Source organism: Ostrinia nubilalis, chromosome 2 (assembly GCF_963855985.1).
Source record: "Ostrinia nubilalis chromosome 2, ilOstNubi1.1, whole genome shotgun sequence".
Classification (NCBI taxonomy): domain Eukaryota; kingdom Metazoa; phylum Arthropoda; class Insecta; order Lepidoptera; family Crambidae; genus Ostrinia; species Ostrinia nubilalis.
In genome coordinates, this window is record NC_087089.1 from 2,152,229 (window position 1) to 2,172,077 (window position 19,849).

General features: G+C 41.2%; 1 protein-coding gene across 1 annotated transcript in view; it reads left to right on the top strand.

Annotated features, from left to right (window-relative positions):
- The window catches only part of LOC135080100 (amidophosphoribosyltransferase-like), a 35,491-nt gene that overhangs the window by 11,828 nt on the left and 3,814 nt on the right, over positions 1–19,849 (top strand). Inside the window, exons 2-13 of the mRNA XM_063974782.1 lie at positions 584–753; positions 7,486–7,594; positions 8,519–8,665; positions 9,410–9,533; positions 10,127–10,257; positions 11,531–11,649; positions 12,583–12,618; positions 13,123–13,212; positions 13,883–14,041; positions 16,482–16,609; positions 18,391–18,612; positions 19,563–19,683. Of these exons, the coding sequence (XP_063830852.1) occupies positions 591–753; positions 7,486–7,594; positions 8,519–8,665; positions 9,410–9,533; positions 10,127–10,257; positions 11,531–11,649; positions 12,583–12,618; positions 13,123–13,212; positions 13,883–14,041; positions 16,482–16,609; positions 18,391–18,612; positions 19,563–19,683 (1,549 nt within the window). The 5' untranslated portion in view covers positions 584–590. The remainder of the gene's footprint in view (positions 1–583; positions 754–7,485; positions 7,595–8,518; positions 8,666–9,409; positions 9,534–10,126; positions 10,258–11,530; positions 11,650–12,582; positions 12,619–13,122; positions 13,213–13,882; positions 14,042–16,481; positions 16,610–18,390; positions 18,613–19,562; positions 19,684–19,849) is intronic.

The following is a 19,849-nucleotide window of genomic DNA, read 5'->3' on the forward strand; positions in this document are numbered from 1 at the left end:
CATTAGGTATTCCGGGTGGGTTGGTTCCCGCGACCTTCTTCAGATCGTCAGTGCAGTCTGAGTTTCGACTTACCTAATCGTCTAGATTATTGTCTGTTTAATTTGACGTATATTATCAAGGAAATTACACAAATGGAGCAGTTTCCAAATGCTTAAAGCCTTAAACTTTATTAATTCATCATCATCATCATTTCAGCCATAGGACATCCACTGCTGAACATAGGCCTCCCCCAATGATTTCCATGTTGATCGATTGGTAGCAGCCTGCGTCCAGGGCCTTCCTGCTACCTTAATGATGTCGCCGGTCCACCTTGTGGGTGGAAGTCCCACGCCGCGTTTTCCGGTAAGCGGCCTTCATTCCAGAACCTTGCTGCGCCAATCGGCCGTCAGTTCTGCGTACTATGTGCCCTGCCCGATTCTGGAGTGGAGGCCGCGTACCGGAAAACGCTATTAATTATTACTATTCATCTATTGTTCAAATGTTTCATCCTGTTCATTCCAGACCAACCATAGTCAGTCCTTTGGACTTCATCTGATGTCTTTAAAATTCCATTGTCTAAATGTTTCATCCTGTTCATTCCAGACCAACCATGGACGGTCCCTCAGGACCATCTCCATGCGAGCTGCGCGTCCACACAGATGCGTCAGAAGACAGACTATCGGCCGGCAGCGGTGACAACTGCCAGTGCAACAAAACACAGCCCGAGGTGACCCTGAAGGGCAAACGGTTGGGCAGGGGAGCGGTGGAGTCAGGTAAATACTGTTCGGAAACAGTTTCTTGGTTAACCTTTTTAATTTTCAACCTCTTTCCCCCTTATTAATAAAAAGTTATACCCTAGTTGAACTCTGGCTTAAATTGTCATTCAGTATGGAAATATCATTTTATTAATCTAGAGTTCATACTAAGTGTAACTAATAATAATATGGGGGTTTAAGTTTAAAATGACGCATTGGTCAGTTAGTGATTGGGAAGTTGGGTTTTCTCGATCTGGAGTTTGATGCTATGATCCACAAGTAAAAATTTTTGATTTTAGGACAGTGGAACCAAGTGGAACATTTCCTAAATATATCGTGCTCTAGTGCTTGACTGACTAACTTGAGTCAAAGGAGTCAAATTTTAATCTGCTTTAATCTTGTTTTTTAACTTCAGATTCAGATTTTACTCCCTCACAGACACTTACAATACAAATGATACTAAATTATTATGGTAACTATAATGAATCTAGGTAGCATTGCGGACATTTGCATTTTTCCTGGATGTTATACCTAAGTATGCACATAAGGATAAATTAATTCGAAAATGATCAAATAACGTATTATCTGTCATATGACCTTAGTTAAAATATCACGTGATTGAACTCGATAAAGTAATCAGGCAAGATACCCAACTATTATTATCAGTCAATGATGAAACTTCTCAAAGGTCACAGAGCTGTGACGAGCGAGATTGCAGATAACTGCGCTGTACTGGTCTACCGTTTATATGACAAAAAACAATTGAGAGCTATTCTTGACAATTGATGAATTGAGGATATTTTTTAATCTTCAAAAGTGGCCAGTTAGATAATTAGGTCACCACTATTCTGTTTTGGCTCAAAAATTAAGTAACGCCTTTTTATAAAGTTGTTAAAGTTATTTCAATATAATAAGTGAATTGCTAGATAAAACACGATAATACTGTTTTTTATCTCGAAATTTACTTGAATTCATTATAATTAATTAGATAGGTATTATTCCATTCAATGTGTAAAATCGGATGTTGATAACAGAATTCTAATTTCAAGACGGGTCAAGGGAAAACTCCAATCGACCCGACCCGTTCGAGATTCCATTTGTGGAAAACTGCATTTTGGGTACTATTACTTATTCTGTGACTTTGGATAGCAAAAATGTATAGGTACTATAGTCCCTTTGTTTACTCAGTATAAGATCGTCTATTATACACGTGCTTCGTCCTCGAGATTAGTATACTTACCTATTTATATTAAACCTAACTTTATAACAACACTATGTAGTAACGCCTAGCGTAGCCACTTTTGCACTTAGTTTAAATTTATTTATCATTTCCGGTTGAGAATTTTAATCTTCAAACGGAAGTGATACAACTGACTATAATTAAAAAAACGAGCCGGAAACACGATTTTCCCCCTCCAACCGACCCCGCCTCTAAGAGACACTGTGGCGCTCTCGCCATTCGCAAACTAGTGCTCAGCCACTTCGCACGCTTCATTCCAAAATGCCGAAAAGAAGACGTGGAGATACCATCGAATACCTAGCAAGCAAATTGAAGAAACTTGAAAAGAAGATGAAACACTCAAAAAGACGATCGATGCTTTCGGAATCATCTACCAGTACATCGAGTTCAGAAAGTTCATCAGCAAGCTCCCGAAGTCCTTCACCAGCTCCACAAACCCTGTTGGCGTTATCCCAAGGTTAGTTTTTACAAAAATGCTACCCGCATTTTCGACACCCATGGTGTCTTTCCAGTCTACACGACTGATGTGAGGTGCAGTCGCCTCAGAATGTATGCGGTTCTGTTGGCGTTATCCCAAGGTTAGTTTTTACAAAAATGCTACCCGCATTTTCGACACCCATGGTGTCTTTCCAGTCTACACGACTGATGTGAGGTGCAGTCGCCTCAGAATGTATGCGGTTATCACTGCAACATTCTGCACCCATGGTGCCACAACTGGTCAATGTGACAATTTCAAAGAATGCATTTCCAATGGAAATTTTCTGTTGCATTCGACACCTATGGTGTCATCAGTACGAGAAGCTGAAATCAGCGCCTATGGCGCTTAAATGTTGGCGTAACACCAATATAAGTAAATCCGTTCTATTCTCAAATCGGAACCAGCGGAAAAAAGCCTCTTCAATGGGTCCAGACCCTGCCATGCCTATACCTGCATCGGTACACGAACCTATCGCCGGGACATCGGACAGTGCGCCCGCGACACAGCCTCAAGAAGCCGCGAGTGCTGAAGTTACGCAGACTCCTGCAAGCTTGGACACAGGCTTGGACCCTGAAATACTGGATATATTGGGCATAGATCCGACCGCTACCGTAGAATATGGGCCTAATATTAACGAGGAGCTAACCGCCTCAATTATATGGCCACATCGGGTCTTGATAAAGACACTCGCAAGGAGTTATTACAAAAATATCTCGTACCCGCAAAATGCAAAAACTTATCCGCCCCTCAAATGAATCCGGAGATAAAAGCCGTAACTCCGGAGTACGTGCAGAAGCGCGATAAGTCGATCGAAATCAACCAAAAGGAACAAAATGTAACCGAAACCCTGAAAATCGTCTTCAGATTTGAAGGCTCCGCCAAGAAACCCAAAAGCAAGACAAGAATTTAAACCGCAAGTTGGGCACCGGGAATCGTCGGGCGGCGCCGGGCCCGCCGCGACACCAGCCGCCTGCAGCTCGAGCGACGACGAGCTACCAGCCGCCGTCGCCGCCGCCGCCGCAGCCAGCGCGCGGCCACTACTCGACCGTGTCGTCCCATCGACGCAGGGAGACAAGGAGGCGCTAGCCGCCGACGAGGTACGCTACGCAGGTAGACTGCGTCATTTTTATAGTCAGTGGTAGCTCATCACACAAGATCGAGCGGTCCTTTCATGGATTGACGGATATCAAATAGATTTCGATGAGCCGATCAGTTAGACCCTCCCGTTACACTAGTGACTGATTCTGAAAGATCTCATTTTTCAGAATCTATTCAAAATTTACCTTCTATTGGAGCTATTTCTCTGTGTGAACCTTGCCAAGGCCAATATGTTTCTCGTGTATTTCTGGTACCTAAACCTAACGGCAAAATGTGATTTATACTAAACTACTTTTGCCCGCGGCTTCACCCGCGTGAAATTTCGTTCATAACAGATCTTCATAAATTATAGCCTACTATGTTATTCTGGGTTATAAAAAATAATACTGTAAAGTTTCATCAAAATTTTTCAGTAGTTTTTGCGTGAAAGAGTAACAAACATCTAGACATCCAAACTTTCGCATTTATAATATTAGTAGAATTTGAAAAAATTAAATAAACATAAACGTTAAACATTTCAAATCAGAAGATTTGCGCACAGATTTAAAACTAGTCACAAAAAAGTCCTATATGATGACTATAGATCTTAAAGATGCCTATTTTCTAATCAACATTCATTCTGATTCACGAAAATATCTTAGATTCATTTTAATGGACAAATCCAATCCGAATAGTGAGCAAATGTTCGAATTCAACGTTTTACCGTTTGGGATATGCACAGCACCATTTTACAAAGTTAATGAAACCTGTTGTAAAATTAAGAACTTGTGGTTTTTTGTCATCCATTACTTACTTAGATGACCTATACATAACCGAATTAAATTAGGTACTTGAAATGCTTAGAAAGCGTTCAAGTTACTAAATTATTATTACAATCTTTGGGGTTTATAATAAATGAAGAAAAGAGTAAATTAATACCTTCCATGAGTTGCAAATATCTCGGATACATAATTAATAGAAAAAAGCGTTCTCGCATCAAAACAAATTATAAAAATTAAAAGCCTAAAGAGGTGCAAAATTCGTAAATTTGCTCAACTAATCGGATTGTTAGTCTCAGCCTGTCCTGCAATTGAATATGGATGGTTATATACCAAATAATTGATTAATCTTAAGGAACACGATGACTATGACAGGGACATGAATATTCCAAATTTTTTACATTCTGATTTAGACTGGTGGTTACAAGCCATCGATAATTCGGTTCACCGAATTAAAGACGATAATTATCTAATGGAAATATACTCTGACGCTTCAACAACGGGGTGGGCAGCGACTTGTGATGGTCAAACAGCGACCGGTCAGTGTAAATAGTATAACTCGAAGTATTTGGCAGTGGTGTGAGGCTCGCCATATACATGTTACGGCAGCTTATGTAAAATCGTCCGACAATGTTATAGCCGACCGGGAATCCAGACACTCACATCCCGATGTTGAATGGGAAATATCAAGCATAGGGTTCAAAAAATTAACTAAAACACTGGCGTTTCCACAAATTGATTTATTCGCAAATAGACCGAATAAAAAATGACACATAATTTATGCTTCATGGGCCCGTGATCCTGACGCCTTCGCAACGGATGCTATCACATTCCAATATTCAATATCCAATTATTTCTTCTATGCGTTCTCACCAGTGGCCATCATCTTAAAATCCCTTAGAAAAGGTATATCTGACAAAGCCCAAGGTACAATAGTCATACCAGCCTGGCAATCGCAACAGTGGTACCCTTTATTTAGACGTCTTGTTATCTCTGATATCTTTCTTAGTTCTTAGTTCATCAGATATAATAATTATTCCTCATTGATCCAGCGGGAACATTCGCCACAACCTTACCCTGGAGGCCGCGCTCTTATCCGCGCGGGGTTCTTACGGAGAGATGTCCCGCTAGCTGCCATAGATGTCATGTTGGCTCCCTATCTGAGAACACTTTAAAACAGTACGATTCCTGTCTGAAAAAATGGTTTGCCCTCTGCAATGAAAATAAAATTGAGATGTATACACCTAATATTCCGAATATAATTCAAACTCTTAACGATGTCTTAAATACTGGCAGTCAATACCAAACTATAAATTGTCATAAGGCTGCAATATCACTTTTAGTAGGGTCTTTAGAAGACGACTTGTTAACAAGGTTTTGCAAGGGCGTTCATAAACTTAAAACGCCATCACCACGATATAAATATAACGTGGGATGCAAATACAGTTTTGGATTACTCATCTTCCTTGTATCCAAATGACGAAATTAAAAGCTTTCGAAAAAATGTGCAACTTTGTTAGCTCTAGTAACCGGACATAGAGTTCAGACTACATCAAAAATAAAAATTGATAATTTTGTAAAACTATAAAAACAACTTGTAATCAAAATTCCAGAATTAATTAAGTAAAACTTCCAGGTTCCTTCCTGGTTATATACAACCAACATTACACTTGCCTTTTTTTTTTTAGTAGAGTCTCTATATGTCCAGCACACACTCTTAATTCATATATAAATAAAACTAAAGATATAAGAAAGTGTAATACCTTGTTCATTAGTTTTAGAAAACCGCACATGCCTGATTGTTCTCAATCGTTAAGCAGATGGATCAATGCAAGACAGTGGAATTGACATCTCAATTTATTCCGCTCATAGCACTCGTCATGCATCAATATCACTCGCACACAGAGACGAAGTCAATATTGATTTGATAAGAAAAACTGCAGGTTGGAGCGGCAATTCCACAGTCTTTGCCCAAATCTAAAATAGGCCTGTGATAAACAATGATTATACTTTGCTTGCGCGAACACTGAGTTCGTCAAAAAGATAATTTAAATTATTTTTCGTATGCAAATACATTTGATTAAATAAAAATGTATTTGTATTTAATAAGGCATAATATTTCCCTAACTAATTCTCTCAACATCTACATAGTGTTGTTATAAAGTTAGGTTTAATATAAATAGGTAAGTATACTAATCTCGAGGACGAAGCACGTGTATAATTGATGATTAAACGAACTTACGTAGTACGTGAAGTTCGATCACAATTATACTAAGTGCTTCGTCCGAAGAGATTAGTATACACTCTCCCTCCCACCCCAAAAATGTTAAGTAACATTTCCCGTGAAGTTATGGAAATATTACACTCTCAACTAAATGACGAGAGCGCCACAGTGTCTCTTAGAGGCGGGGTCGGTTGGAGGGGGAAAATCGTGTTTCCGGCTCGTTTTTTTAATTATAGTCAGTTGTATCACTTCCGTTTGAAGATTAAAATTCTCAACCGGAAATGATAAATAAATTTAAACTAAGTGCAAAAGTGGCTACGCTAGGCGTTACTACATAGTGTTGTTATAAAGTTAGGTTTAATATAAATAGGTAAGTATACTAATCTCTTCGGACGAAGCACTTAGTATAATTGTGATCGAACTTCACGTACTACGTAAGTTCGTTTAATCATCAATTATTCACGTAGGGCTCGAAAACATTTTTTTTATGTTTCTGTTTTCCAATAATAAACCACTTCTTTAGTTTGATTTCTCACTCTCAATTATTAATGTTTTCCACGAAAGCCATACTTGTATGGGAATTGATTTCACACGACTCTTTTGATGTCAAGTGGTATAGGTAAATCTTTTACGTAGGCTCGGTATGTCACTTCTTCTTAGCCCGAAAATTGGTATGAGTTTTGATAAATTTGAAAATTATAAATTAACTTGAAAAAATCGAACTGCCTAAGGCGGGAATTGAACCCACGACCTTCCGCTTGCCGGGCGACTGCTCGAGTCGAAATTTTCAAGTGTAATACGCTGTTACGGCCAGCGGTCGTGGCTTCAATTCCCGCTTTAGGCAGTTCGATTTTTTCAAGTTATTTATAATTTTCAAATTAGTTTGAGATGTGACTCTTAACGCTAAAAATTTAATAGTTTTGATAAATGATACAGGGTGTGTTTGGCGCAGGTCTCACACACGAATGCGGCGTGTTCGGGGCCATTGGCACGGGCGAGTGGCCCACGCAGGTGGATGTCGGGCAGGTCATCTGCCTGGGGCTGGTCGCCTTGCAGCACAGGTACTGACTACTGACGCTCGTTCTACTGTAACAGAGTGTTTGAAATTATATGTATGAAATTTCATCTTCGAACCACAACTTTCTGTACGTATCAAGCACTCCGTGGACTACAGACTTTTAGTCGGCCGATGTTTGGTTGGATTCCAATTTGTATGAAGAATCGGCCGATGTCAAATCGGTGTAATGTGCGCACTTCCATCCATGTTCATACTGATTAACAGCCCAACCAAATGTTACCACATGGAAATAATTTTATCCGCATCGTAATCACTTCATTAAAAAGTTCATTACGATTTCCGTGAGAAGATACAGAATATTCGTATATTTTACTAGCTGACCCGGCGAACTCTGTTCCGCCTTAAAGGCAATAAATAAGGCATCGCAATTTTTCCTTATTTGCTCACCGTTTAGACCTACCCTGGACTACGACAAACATTTTAAAACCAAAATCAGCTCAATCGGCCCAGCCGTTCTCGAGTTTTAATCAGACTAACGAATAGCAATTCATTTTTATTTATACAGGGTGTTAGGTAAATGGGTATATGAGCCGACACTAGCCCATGTTAACATGGGCATATAAATGGTATGGTGAAGTCAGAAATTTGATATCATCATTTTATTTTTTTTTATTTTCATACAAAATGAATTTTATAAAATCCGATTTGTATGAAAAATAAAATAATTAAAATGAAGATATCAATTTTCTGACTTCACCATACCATTTATATGACCATGTTAACATGGGCTAGAGTCGGCTCATATACCCATTTACCTAACACCCTGTATAGATAGATATACAGCCCACCCTTTCTGTATTCTGAATCTACTTGTATTTCTGATGCTTAAGAAGGTCATATTAGGATGCATAAGAAGACCGTATCGATTGAATAAATAAGACCTATTATAATAATATCATTGTTTCAGAGGACAAGAATCTGCGGGTATAGTGACGTCAGAGGGCAAGAGTGCGCGCACGTTCAACTCTCACAAAGGCATGGGGCTCATCAACAACATATTCAACGACGAGGCCATGAAGAAGCTTAAGGGCAACCTCGGCATTGGACACACGAGGTGACTATCAATATTTTGCGCTGCTTCATCTTTGCACTGGCCCATTTGTTGTTTCAAATCAGTGGTAGTTGGGTTAAAGTAATACTGGAACTTGCTAAAAACACTTTTCGAAAGCCCATTTGCAGAAAAAAAATAACTTATGACTTTCAAAAAGTCCGACCCTATCTCAAAATTTTGGTGCTCAAATTGACATAACTTTTTGTGTGTCGATATCTTAAAAACGCTTCTTCATAATAATAGACCGATCGGCTGTCGTTTCAACCAAAAGACCTTAAATGCTGTACAAGGCTTCCCCCAAGGACTTTCACGAAGACCGGTAACCACAACCAGGTGCTTCCTAAGACCTAACCTATCCTAATACCCTACGTATTCCGCTCTATAATCGCCATTTGATAACATTTCTGTCCCAAGCTATGCCCCGCCTACTGCCATTTACTGCGGGCTATGTTGGTTACTTTGGTTCCCCTGCGGATCTCCTCATCCTATGAATATTATTATTTTTGTTTTTTTTTTGACCTTCATTTGCGCCAGCTCGACCAGGTTTGATCTATTGTGGCAGCCCTTGTGTTTAGAGTTCACTGCTTAATCCCGTTGAGTCTATAAATTTCTAGATTCTTTGGAGCGTGATATCTGCTATCTCATCCGGGTGCATGATGTGTCACCCGAGATGGATACTTCTTTTGGTCATAAGCGATCCTATGAATAAGTGTAGTTGCCTGTTAGTAATAAATGATTTCCTCCCAGGTATTCGACGTCGGCGGCGTCAGAGGAGGTGAACTGCCAGCCGTTTGTGGTCCACACGGCACATGGCGCGTTGGCCGTGGCACATAACGGCGAGCTGGTCAACTGCAGCAGTCTCAGGAAGATGGTGAGTCTATATCAATCTTGTTTCGATCTGGCGGTCTCGTGCTAGATGGGAGTCTTAAAGGCCACCTTCTATCAACGGGAACGCGTGGTAAGTAACTTGCTTCTGAATGTATTGTAACTTCCAACTTTTTTATATTTTTAAACCGGCAGACAGTGGTGACTTCTTCTCAGCACTTGCCAAATGTTTGTCTCGAAGCTCTGGTAAGGCAAAAAAAGAATGAGACATGTATAGGCTCCTTAAGAGCATTTGACGATTTGTAAGTACTAATTTAATTAGTCTAAACTCTAAACAAATAAAGATAATTGATTTTGACGTTCTTAAATATAAAAAAAATCTCAGTCGACTCCCCCTCCCGGATCAGGTGATTCCCCTCTCCCCTTTGGTCAGACGACCCTATTCCCCCAGATTGGAATCTTTTAGAGAAACTGGTAATTTGACCTCCAACTGCTGGAACACAATACTGCTTTTAATATTGTTGGCGAATGACTTAGATGGTGGTAGCTAGCCAAGCGGACTTAGAACACCCACCTAACTCAGCACAATTTTGCTCCCATTGGGAATAGAACTCTGGATCAATGATATAATGTTTGCAGGTATTAGGGCGCGGCGTGGGTCTATCCACTCATTCGGACTCGGAGCTGATCACGCAGGCGCTTTGCCTCAACCCGCCCGAGGGCGAAACCAACGGGCCCGACTGGCCCGCCAGGATCAACCACCTCATGAGGTAAACAAACTGTGTCCTTAACGCAAGGCAGTAGAGTTCAATATAACGCTCAACGGACTAGGAGCTGATCACGCAGGTGCTTTGCCTCAACCCGCCCGAGGGCGAGACCAACGGGCCCGACTGGCCCGCCAGGATCAACCACCTCATGAGGTAAACAAACTGTGTCCTTAACGCAAGGCAATAGAGTTCAATATAACGCTCCACGAACTCGGAGCTGATCACGCAGGCGCTGTGCCTCAACCCGCCCGAGGGCGAGACCAACGGGCCCGACTGGCCCGCCAGGATCAACCACCTCATGAGGTAAACAAATGGTGTCCTTAACGCAAGGCAATAGAGTTCAATATAACGCTCCACGAACTCGGAGCTGATCACGCAAGCGCTTTGCCTTAATCCGCCCGAGGACGAGACCGACGGGCCCGACTGGCCCGCCAGGATCAACCACCTCATGAGGTAAACAAACTGTGTCCTTAACGCAAGGCAGTAGAGTTCAATATACGGTCCACGCACTCGGAGCTGATCACGCAGGCGCTGTGCCTCAATCCGCCTGAGGGCGAGACCAACGGGCCCGACTGGCCCGCCAGGATCAACCACCTCATGAGGTAAAGAACAAATTTTAAGATTTTTGGACCTTATCACAAGGTAATAAAGTTCAAAATAATATGGTTAGTTACCGGTCTGGTGATCTATTCCACTTTGACGACCTGAGGTGGAATTGTGTAAAGTAATCGATATCATTTGACAGTTCATAACGTACGATAAAGTCAGTTAAACAAAGCGTTTGACAGAATAGTCGTTACGATTGCTTTACACAATTCCACCTCTGGTTACACCCATAGGCGACACTCTAAAGTCCTCTGATCACCTAGGTATCCAAGGTCTACTTCAGTTAAAATATTGTAGTATTTCTGAAAAAGACGGATCACACCCACTAAAACCTTCGTGACGTTCTGTCATCGCCTGAATGGCGGTGTCACGAGTATCCGACCAAAGATACTCCTGCCAATTTATTATTCATTTTATAGATCGTTTCATCCACGAAGACGCGCTACACCAATTTTCGTTCGAAGAAAGCGCGGGGTGCGGGGAGTTTGATCCGAGCAATCCGAGCGTCATTATTGGATAATTTAGCGTGCACCGATAACACTTAAACATTAGCGGAAGAATGGTGGGCCGCGTCTTCGTGGATGAAACGATCTATAATTTTCCTAAAATCCAATAGCTCCCAAGTTAATCAGGGGAAGTACACGAAATTGAACTCCAAGTCCGTCCACAGGCTAGCCCCACTGAGCTACTCGCTGGTGATCATGCTGAAGGACAAGATCTACGCAGTGCGTGATCCCTACGGCAACCGGCCGCTGTGCCTCGGCAAGATACTGCCGCTCGGCTCCTCGTGTAAGTACACAGCTGCATGTATTTTAATATTTAAGGCTCCTTTTGTCCACTAAAGCGGAGTCGATACAAGAGGAGACGAGATTTGTTATAAGCAATCCCCGCTCCCCGTACCGGAAAGCGCAGCGTAGGACGTCCACCCACAAGGTGGACCGACGACCTCATAAAGGTAGCGGGAAGGCGCTGGATGCAGGCCGCCACCAACCGGCCATTGTGGAAATCATTGGAGGAGGCCTATGTTCAGCAGTGGACGTCCTATGGCTGAAATGATGATGATGATGAATCCCCGCTCAGCTTAAATGAAACGGTAACGCGAGCGGAGCCAAAGTACCGTCCAATAGTCTGTCGAGGGTCGTAACGTCGTCGTCTCGCCAGCGCCTGCGCAGCGTCTGTCCTGATATGGCGTTTGGGAATCGCTGGCGAAACGACAACGTTACGACGACGCTCGAAAGACGCTTGTGTCCTAACGTGTCATTTACACATTTTGCATTTTTCACGTGTACTAGCATGTCATACATTCTGTAACTGTATTATCATATGTAACTACATTTGAGTTGGAATTGGGTAAATCAATCGTAATCATTTGACAGTTCATAACGTACGATTATTCTGTCAAACGCTTTGTTTGTCTGACTTTATCGTACGTTATGAACTGTCAAATGATTACGATTGCTTTACACAATTCCACCTCTGATGAGACATGACTTGTGTTAACATCAGCTGTTAAAAAACTACGGGTTAATCTTGTCTGATTGTGCACATTTCTTACACCATAATGCACCCTGTATACAGAGTCTTAAGGATGAAGTTGGTAAACTATTTGAAGTGATCGTTAAAACACTGTATCCTAGCGTTTCCCAAAGGATAACAGTGTCATTTCCACTTCAAGTGATGACTAACAATATTGCCTGTCTGATGATGAAATGTTTTTTCCAGATGTTTACAAACAGTCATCAGCGCAGCATGCCGCGGGTAATGCATGAACTCATTTATCACTTAACATTACATTCAGTTGCATCATTCATAAATTGGGAATATTTGAGAAAATTCCACATTTGGTTAACCGTCATATCATATTGCGATTATGTTGTGGAAAAACTCTTTCATTTATTTGTTATTCTGACTGAATAAAGGGAATTACATTACGAGAGTGACTAACAATATTAGGCAGAAAGTGACAAATCATTGGAATGTCATTACAGAAATAATATAACTTGGGCTTAGAGAATTAAATATGTAATTTGGTTCACATTGTAATGACTGATAAATAAGACTTTTTTCAGTTTAATTTAATTAATCATCGCGTCCATTTCAATATGCCATGGAATGAATTCATTTAACAAATGCATTTTGGGACAAAATATGTTTGAATAATACATTTAATTCAAACCAATTCGATGACTAACACCAGAATTTACTTAATCAGTGACCATCTGTATATAATTCTTATAATTTATTGAGCGCTTGTGTTCACAGTCCTAATGAACGGTTGCGCTAAGAACGGGATGGACGACAAGGCTGAAGGCTGGGTGGTTTCCTCAGAATCCTGCGGATTCCTTTCCATTGGTGAGTATGTTTTAATAATAGGTATACTATAAATTAAGTACTGAAAGCTAAGCTATGTGGGCACATAGCTTGTAGAGCTGATGGCCGCTGGGGCAGAAAAGTTCTCGAGTGGCGACCACAAGCCTGAGGATGTAGTGTGGGCAGACCTCCCACTAGGAGGACCGACGATCTGGTGAAGGTTGCGGGTAGTCTCTGGATGCGGGCGGCGCAAGACCGGTCTTTGTGGAAATTCTTGGGGGAAGGAGGCCTTTGTCCAGCAGTGGACGTCATTCGGCTGAAACGAACGAAGCTATATTCATTGGCTTGTGAATGGAAAATTACCTAGCGTTTAGAGTCCCATCTCAAACTAGCGCTGGCTGCAACAGCGTATTACACTTGAAAATTTCGACTGGTTCATCCAGTGTCTAATGCCCGTTTTCACCATCATTCCCTAATTTTGAAAGTGACCACTTTGAAAACAACATTCCTGTTATGTCTTACCATAGGGTTCACTTAAAAATTAGGGATTGTTGGTGAAAACGGGGCGTAAGTAGCTCAGATAAAAGAGCAGTCACCCGGCAAACGAAAGGTCGTGGGTTCGATTCCCGCCTTAGGCAGTTCGATTTTTCAAGTTATAAGTTGATTCTTGTCCTAGCGTTGTGTGATTGCGTTAACAATATCCCTTTACCAGGCGCGCGCTACGTGCGCGAGGTGCTACCGGGCGAGATCGTGGAGATGTCGCGGCACGGCATCCGCACCGTGGACGTGGTGGAGCGACCGGCCGGCAAGCAGCAGGCCTTCTGCATCTTTGAATACGTCTACTTTGCACGGGCCGACAGTATGTTTGAAGGTCAGTGGGGTTTTTACATAATATCCTATTTATTTGGTACCATTTGAAAGAGCTCGTGAAGCACTTTCAGAATCAGTAACTAGTTTTTCGATATCTTGTATAGTTTAGAAATAATCGAGTGAGATCACTTATCGTTCCATATGTATAACCACCCTGTATAATCCGGCTGTATCTCCAGGCCACCTAGATACATTCCATAGCAGCTGTAATAGACATTTAGGTACATACATTTACCAATTTTGGTGATAAATAGGCATTTTGTATTAGTTTTTGTATAACGCCTGAACAAAAACAAAGGGTAATATTTTGGTGTTATACATAGATTTCGAATATAAAAAATATATAATTTAACTAATTAAGACATGACAAAAAAACTGAGGTATGTCACGTTTCTGTCGGGTCTGGTTTTTTTTTGTATGGGGCGTGACCGTTCTTCATGGGTTAGATTAAACTTGATTATACTTTTATCAGTCATATTGAATATTTTTTTTTTATGTTTACTACCCGCTCTTATGTTATAACGACATAAAACGAGATAAAACTTACCAAATTCAAAATAAATCACTCGAAAACTCGCCACCACAACAAAACTAACACCAAACAAACAAGCGAGCGAATCACGACATTGGCTCTGATCGGATTCATTCACTCATTCAACGCGCCGAACATGACTGATAACAGCGCGAAAACTCCCGAATGCACATTCGGTTTCGGTCGTAGTTTCGGCAAGTTTGCCGCCGAAAACGAAACTAAACCGAAACTCATGTTTTTACCGAAACTCAACCGAAAACGAAACCGAAACCGAACATTCGGTCGGACACTAAATATTAGTAATGTATTGCACTGATGGAGTTAGGGAGGGCTATGCTCGCAGTGTTTCTTTACGAACGAAATCGAATCGAAATGAAGAGATCCGTAAAAAATTATATTCGCTGATATAGCCCGATGGATTAGTAAGCTGAAATGGCAATGGGCAGGGCACAACAATGTACGCAGAATTGACGGTCGATGGGATAGGCAAGGTTAGGTCAAGTAGCACCCCATAACACAAGGTGGACCGAAGGCCTCGTAAAGGTAGCAGGAAGGCGCTGGATACAGGCCTCTACCAACTGGTCAATCGGAGATCATTGGGGTAGGCCTATGTTCAGCGGTGACTGAAATGATGATTTCACTCGTTCACAATAAGATGCCCCGATGACCACATCGTAAAGGACGCTTACTGTCCACCTACCTGGTGATCCTCGGTGGCAAAGAACTTATCTTGATGTTTCGACAATCCAGGACAGACTGACCTGGCACCGTAGAAAGAGGAGAGCCGAGACCAAATAATAGGAAGAAGATGATTTTACTTTACTCACTCTAAAAGTTCTAACGCTCGTATTCACAAACATTACTATGAGGTCTCTCAGTGCGCGTGGACACACAGAGTTACACACGAACCAATCACAGAGATCTATTCAACGCTGTGCATTTGATTTGCTGCTTTACTTCAGCAAGAATCGTTTGTGAATACGGGCATAAGTCCCATGCAATGTTATTTTACTAAAATCACTCAATATCACCTATGGCAGGCCTGGCTCACTCCACGCGGTACATCTGATAATTACTTACAGCGAAGCGCCCCGCCGGCGGGTATTATATCAGTCGAGTGTTACGCACGCGCCCGTCGGGACTTGATGTTTTGCCTTTAATAAATAATTTCTTTTGAATACAATTTACCTATGATGTTTTAAGAATTTTATCGTTAAAATTTTAACTATTACCTTTCCGCGTAGGTAAATGAAAAGGAAGAGTAACATCGATACACCAAATTACGACAAGCTAGTTCTTTTACCATGATGTATAGGTACCCCAACAATATTCAGTAAAAAATAAATTGTTGCCAAAGTACAGCGAGTAACATTAGAATAAGTTTGTGCAAAGCCAAATACAAATATAGTTTTCGGGTGACGCCTCTCGTTCTAGGATGTAGCCGTTTCGTGTTTGCGTAGTAAGTAGGTAGGTATGATGTCATTCTTTCTTCTGTGATAGTAGGTATGTTTAATTTATTTGTCTTATGTTAAAATAGGTATGAATGAAGACATTGTATTAAAATAAGTACTTTTTTATCCAAGTAGGTATATTTAATATGTTATTTTTACAAAGGTAAAATAACATTAATACTTACCTACATACGTACCTCTTTACAAATACCTAAGTAGATTAATTCTATTTTTTCACTAGACAGCATAGCAACCCTAACAGCGTAAGAAGAGTTCAGAGACACGCGATAGAAAGAGACAAAACTTGTAGGTGAATAAAATTGTAGGTACGTAGTGCTGTGCGAGCTGAATTACACTGTATCGCGTGGTAGCAAGACTCGCATTTATTTAAATCGTCTTGCGGAGTAATCCTTCTGTAGGTACTACTATTATTTATTCTGTGCCTATGGTCTAATCAGGTCAAATGGTGTATTCCGCGCGTCTGCAGTGCGGGCGTATGTTAGCGCGCGAGTCGCCTGTCGACGCTGACATCGTGTCGTCCGTGCCCGAGTCCGGCACGGCCGCTGCACACGGCTACGCCAGACAGGTATGATAGAGACAATTTGTTTTGAAGGAAAGTCCATAGAATGTTTATCAGTTCATATTTTTTTATTATAATAAAATTTTAATAAAAAACGAGTGTTAATATTTATGATATAGATATTTATGTATTTAAGGGGGACACCCTAGGGCCACACTGTATTTAAAGACTGTAAAATGTAAACCCTTGATAAAAAGGCTGACAATAGTCACTGAGTTTCTTTCTTCAAACTCTTGGTTCCTGTGTTAATTAACTTTTAACATCCATGTAACAATAATGTATGCACAGTTTTGACAATAAATGACTATCTATCTATTGCTGCTTCTTCTCAGCACTGGCCCATTTATTGTCCCGAAGCTGTAGTAGGGTTAATACTGGGACGTGTAAGTTCTTTTTAAAAGCCTATACTTGCAAAAATAAAGTCGAACCTTAACTTCGAACTCCTCCTATGTTCTTCTGATTAATCGCGTTGCGGGACCAATAACAGTTTAACTTTCGCCCGGGACAAACTTGACCTTCACTGGTTGTTTTTTTTATTGGCGGTCAAGCTGTAGATCCTGGCTACACAGGAGTTGCAGCGATGGGAACGAGAGGTGAGAATAGTCCCATGGATGAAAGTACTGTTTTTGAGATCTGTATCTTAGCCTGAGAGTACCACAATGGTTCTTAAACAGATGTAACAGAGTATGTTCTTGCGGTGTATAGGCATAACGCAAAGTAATGGAACCTCATATCTCTTGAATCGAGCCTACTCAGCTAAGAGTTATTTATTCATGAATAGAACGGTAGTAGTGTAATTGTACACTATTCAAACAAGTAAAGTACGGCCAACGAGAAGCGATACAAAAGGTCGATTCGACTGTCGAATTGACAATCTATTCTGTCTCTTCCCATCTTGTGTATTTGTCGTAATGTCTCGTTCTCCCGCCAAAATAATAATATGTCAAAGTCAAACCCTTAGGCTGGGTTGCACTATCTTACTTTAGCTTTGACAAACGTCAAAAATCTGTCAAATTCCATACAAAAAGCACCGGTTATCGTCATAGTTACCGTCAGGCCTGGCCGACTTTGTAGGCAGCACCGTCGATTTTATTAGGTGGGCTGTTCAATGTGTTCCCCGATCTAAAAAATCTAATAATGACTTTTCTCAAAGGACAACACTTAAGTCATTTGTCAGTTTATCGGTGAATAATTTGTCACAACCAAAGTCACAACTTTCAAAATAAAAAAACGGCTAGGTCAAAGATTTTCGTGATAATCTTTATCTATTGTGTTAATAACATTTTATCATTCTGTTGAAGATATTGTCTAGTGTGATTGTGAGATACAGACTCAGTAGTGCTCTAGCATTAAGTTTGGAGACAGTGACTTTTTATCTTGTGTTTTAGTTTAAGTCACAAGACATCATATTTAATAAAGAGAAAAGTCTGTGCATTGATTAAAAATAATGGTAGAACATAAAATCAATGACATAATAATAATTATGTCATTGATTTTGTCATGATACTAACATAGCATAAAATACGTATCCTTATGCACAGATTAAATACCGCCTTAGTGCCAAAGTCGCCCACTAGATGGCGTTAAGTGTGTAAGAAAAAGTCAATTTCTTTTATGGAGTCGCCATTCTTCTCGTCAGAGCAGAGTAAATATATTCTTTGGGTTACCGTTGTTGGGTTTGTTTACATTTGGTATCGCTTCTCGTTGGCCGTACTTTAACAAAATTCAGGATAACATTTAATGTTATGTTTCATGAAGCCAGAAAAATGAATATCTGTTTTCCACAGTCCGGAATCCCATTCATGGAGGTACTGTGCAAGAACCGCTACGTGGGCCGCACGTTCATCCAGCCGTCCACGCGCCTGCGCCAGCTCGGCGTGGCCAAGAAGTTTGGCGCGCTCTCCGAGAACGTGCGCGCTAAGCGAATTGTGCTCATCGACGATTCCATTGTTCGCGGCAACACTATCGGACCTATCATCAAGTTGTTGCGCGACGCGGGCGCTGCTGAGGTGAGAGAAATCACTTAGTAACACGTGCTTCCATTATGTAACATTATCGGGAAGTCACAGGTAGCTATCCTGAACACTCGCGCAGTGAACATCGTACAGAGAAACGTAAAAGTTATCTTACGAACGAAAGTGTAAGGATACCCTTTGACGAATTGAAATTACAGAGCGAGGGAGTTACACTGAGTGAACACTCTTCTGTACACTTCCCTTTCATTTACACGGCTTATTGCGGCGACATAGCTATTCGGTATCAAATTACGGCGACTTCATCTTGAGCAGAGAATACACATGGTTAACATGTCTGTAATGATTTTTTTTGACCCCCCCCCCCCCCCACCCCCGTCCGTCCGTCCGTCCTTGTCACAGGTGGTCACATTTCTTAGACGCCCCTCCTCCCTATGTGACGTCACAGGTTTTGCAATTACACTTCGAAAAATTATTAAATTGAAACAGCAGTTCCGAAATTAGTTTTATTTCCACTTAAATTAAGTACTTTTTTATGAAATGGCATTAGTCAAAGGGCTCGTACGCGATCGGCGCGTGTCACTAACACTGTATACTACTAGCGGGTATGAACTCGTCAACAAAACAATTTAATCCGTATAGTCCTAAAGATAGAGTTGGAAATATTTTCAAATTACGCGATTAGTACCTCTAGATATATTAGATTTTGAAATGTGATGTCACGAAACTTAGGACCCCTCCCACCCCTTGTCACACTTTGTTGACCCCCCCCCCCCCTTACTTTATGGATGACCCCTTACAGGGCTTATATTAGCTCAAGCTTGCAAGTTTTGTCGAGCCATTTTATCGATTTTGCAGGATTAAAAAACCCATCCTTCGTTGTCAAAAATCATCGATAAGATTTTATCGCGGTGCGCATCCTAGCCCGGTACCGGTCGATATAGACTACTTTAAGTATTAATTAAATATGGTGTCGTCCCGCGCAGGTGCACATCAGGATAGCGTCGCCGCCGCTAAAGTACCCGTGCTACATGGGCATCAACATCCCGACTCGCGAGGAGCTCATCGCCAACAAGATGGACTCCTTCAAGCTCGCCGAGCACGTCGGTGAGTTCTTATTAATAATGTTTTTTGACAACACCTCCGATAGCTCATTTGGTAAAGCGATGGATTGAAGCTGGTCGCTGGTTAAAATCCGGCTCGAAGGACCAATAAAAAGAGTCATATTTAAAAGAAAGACTAAAGGAACTTAAAAGAAAGAGACGATTGTATA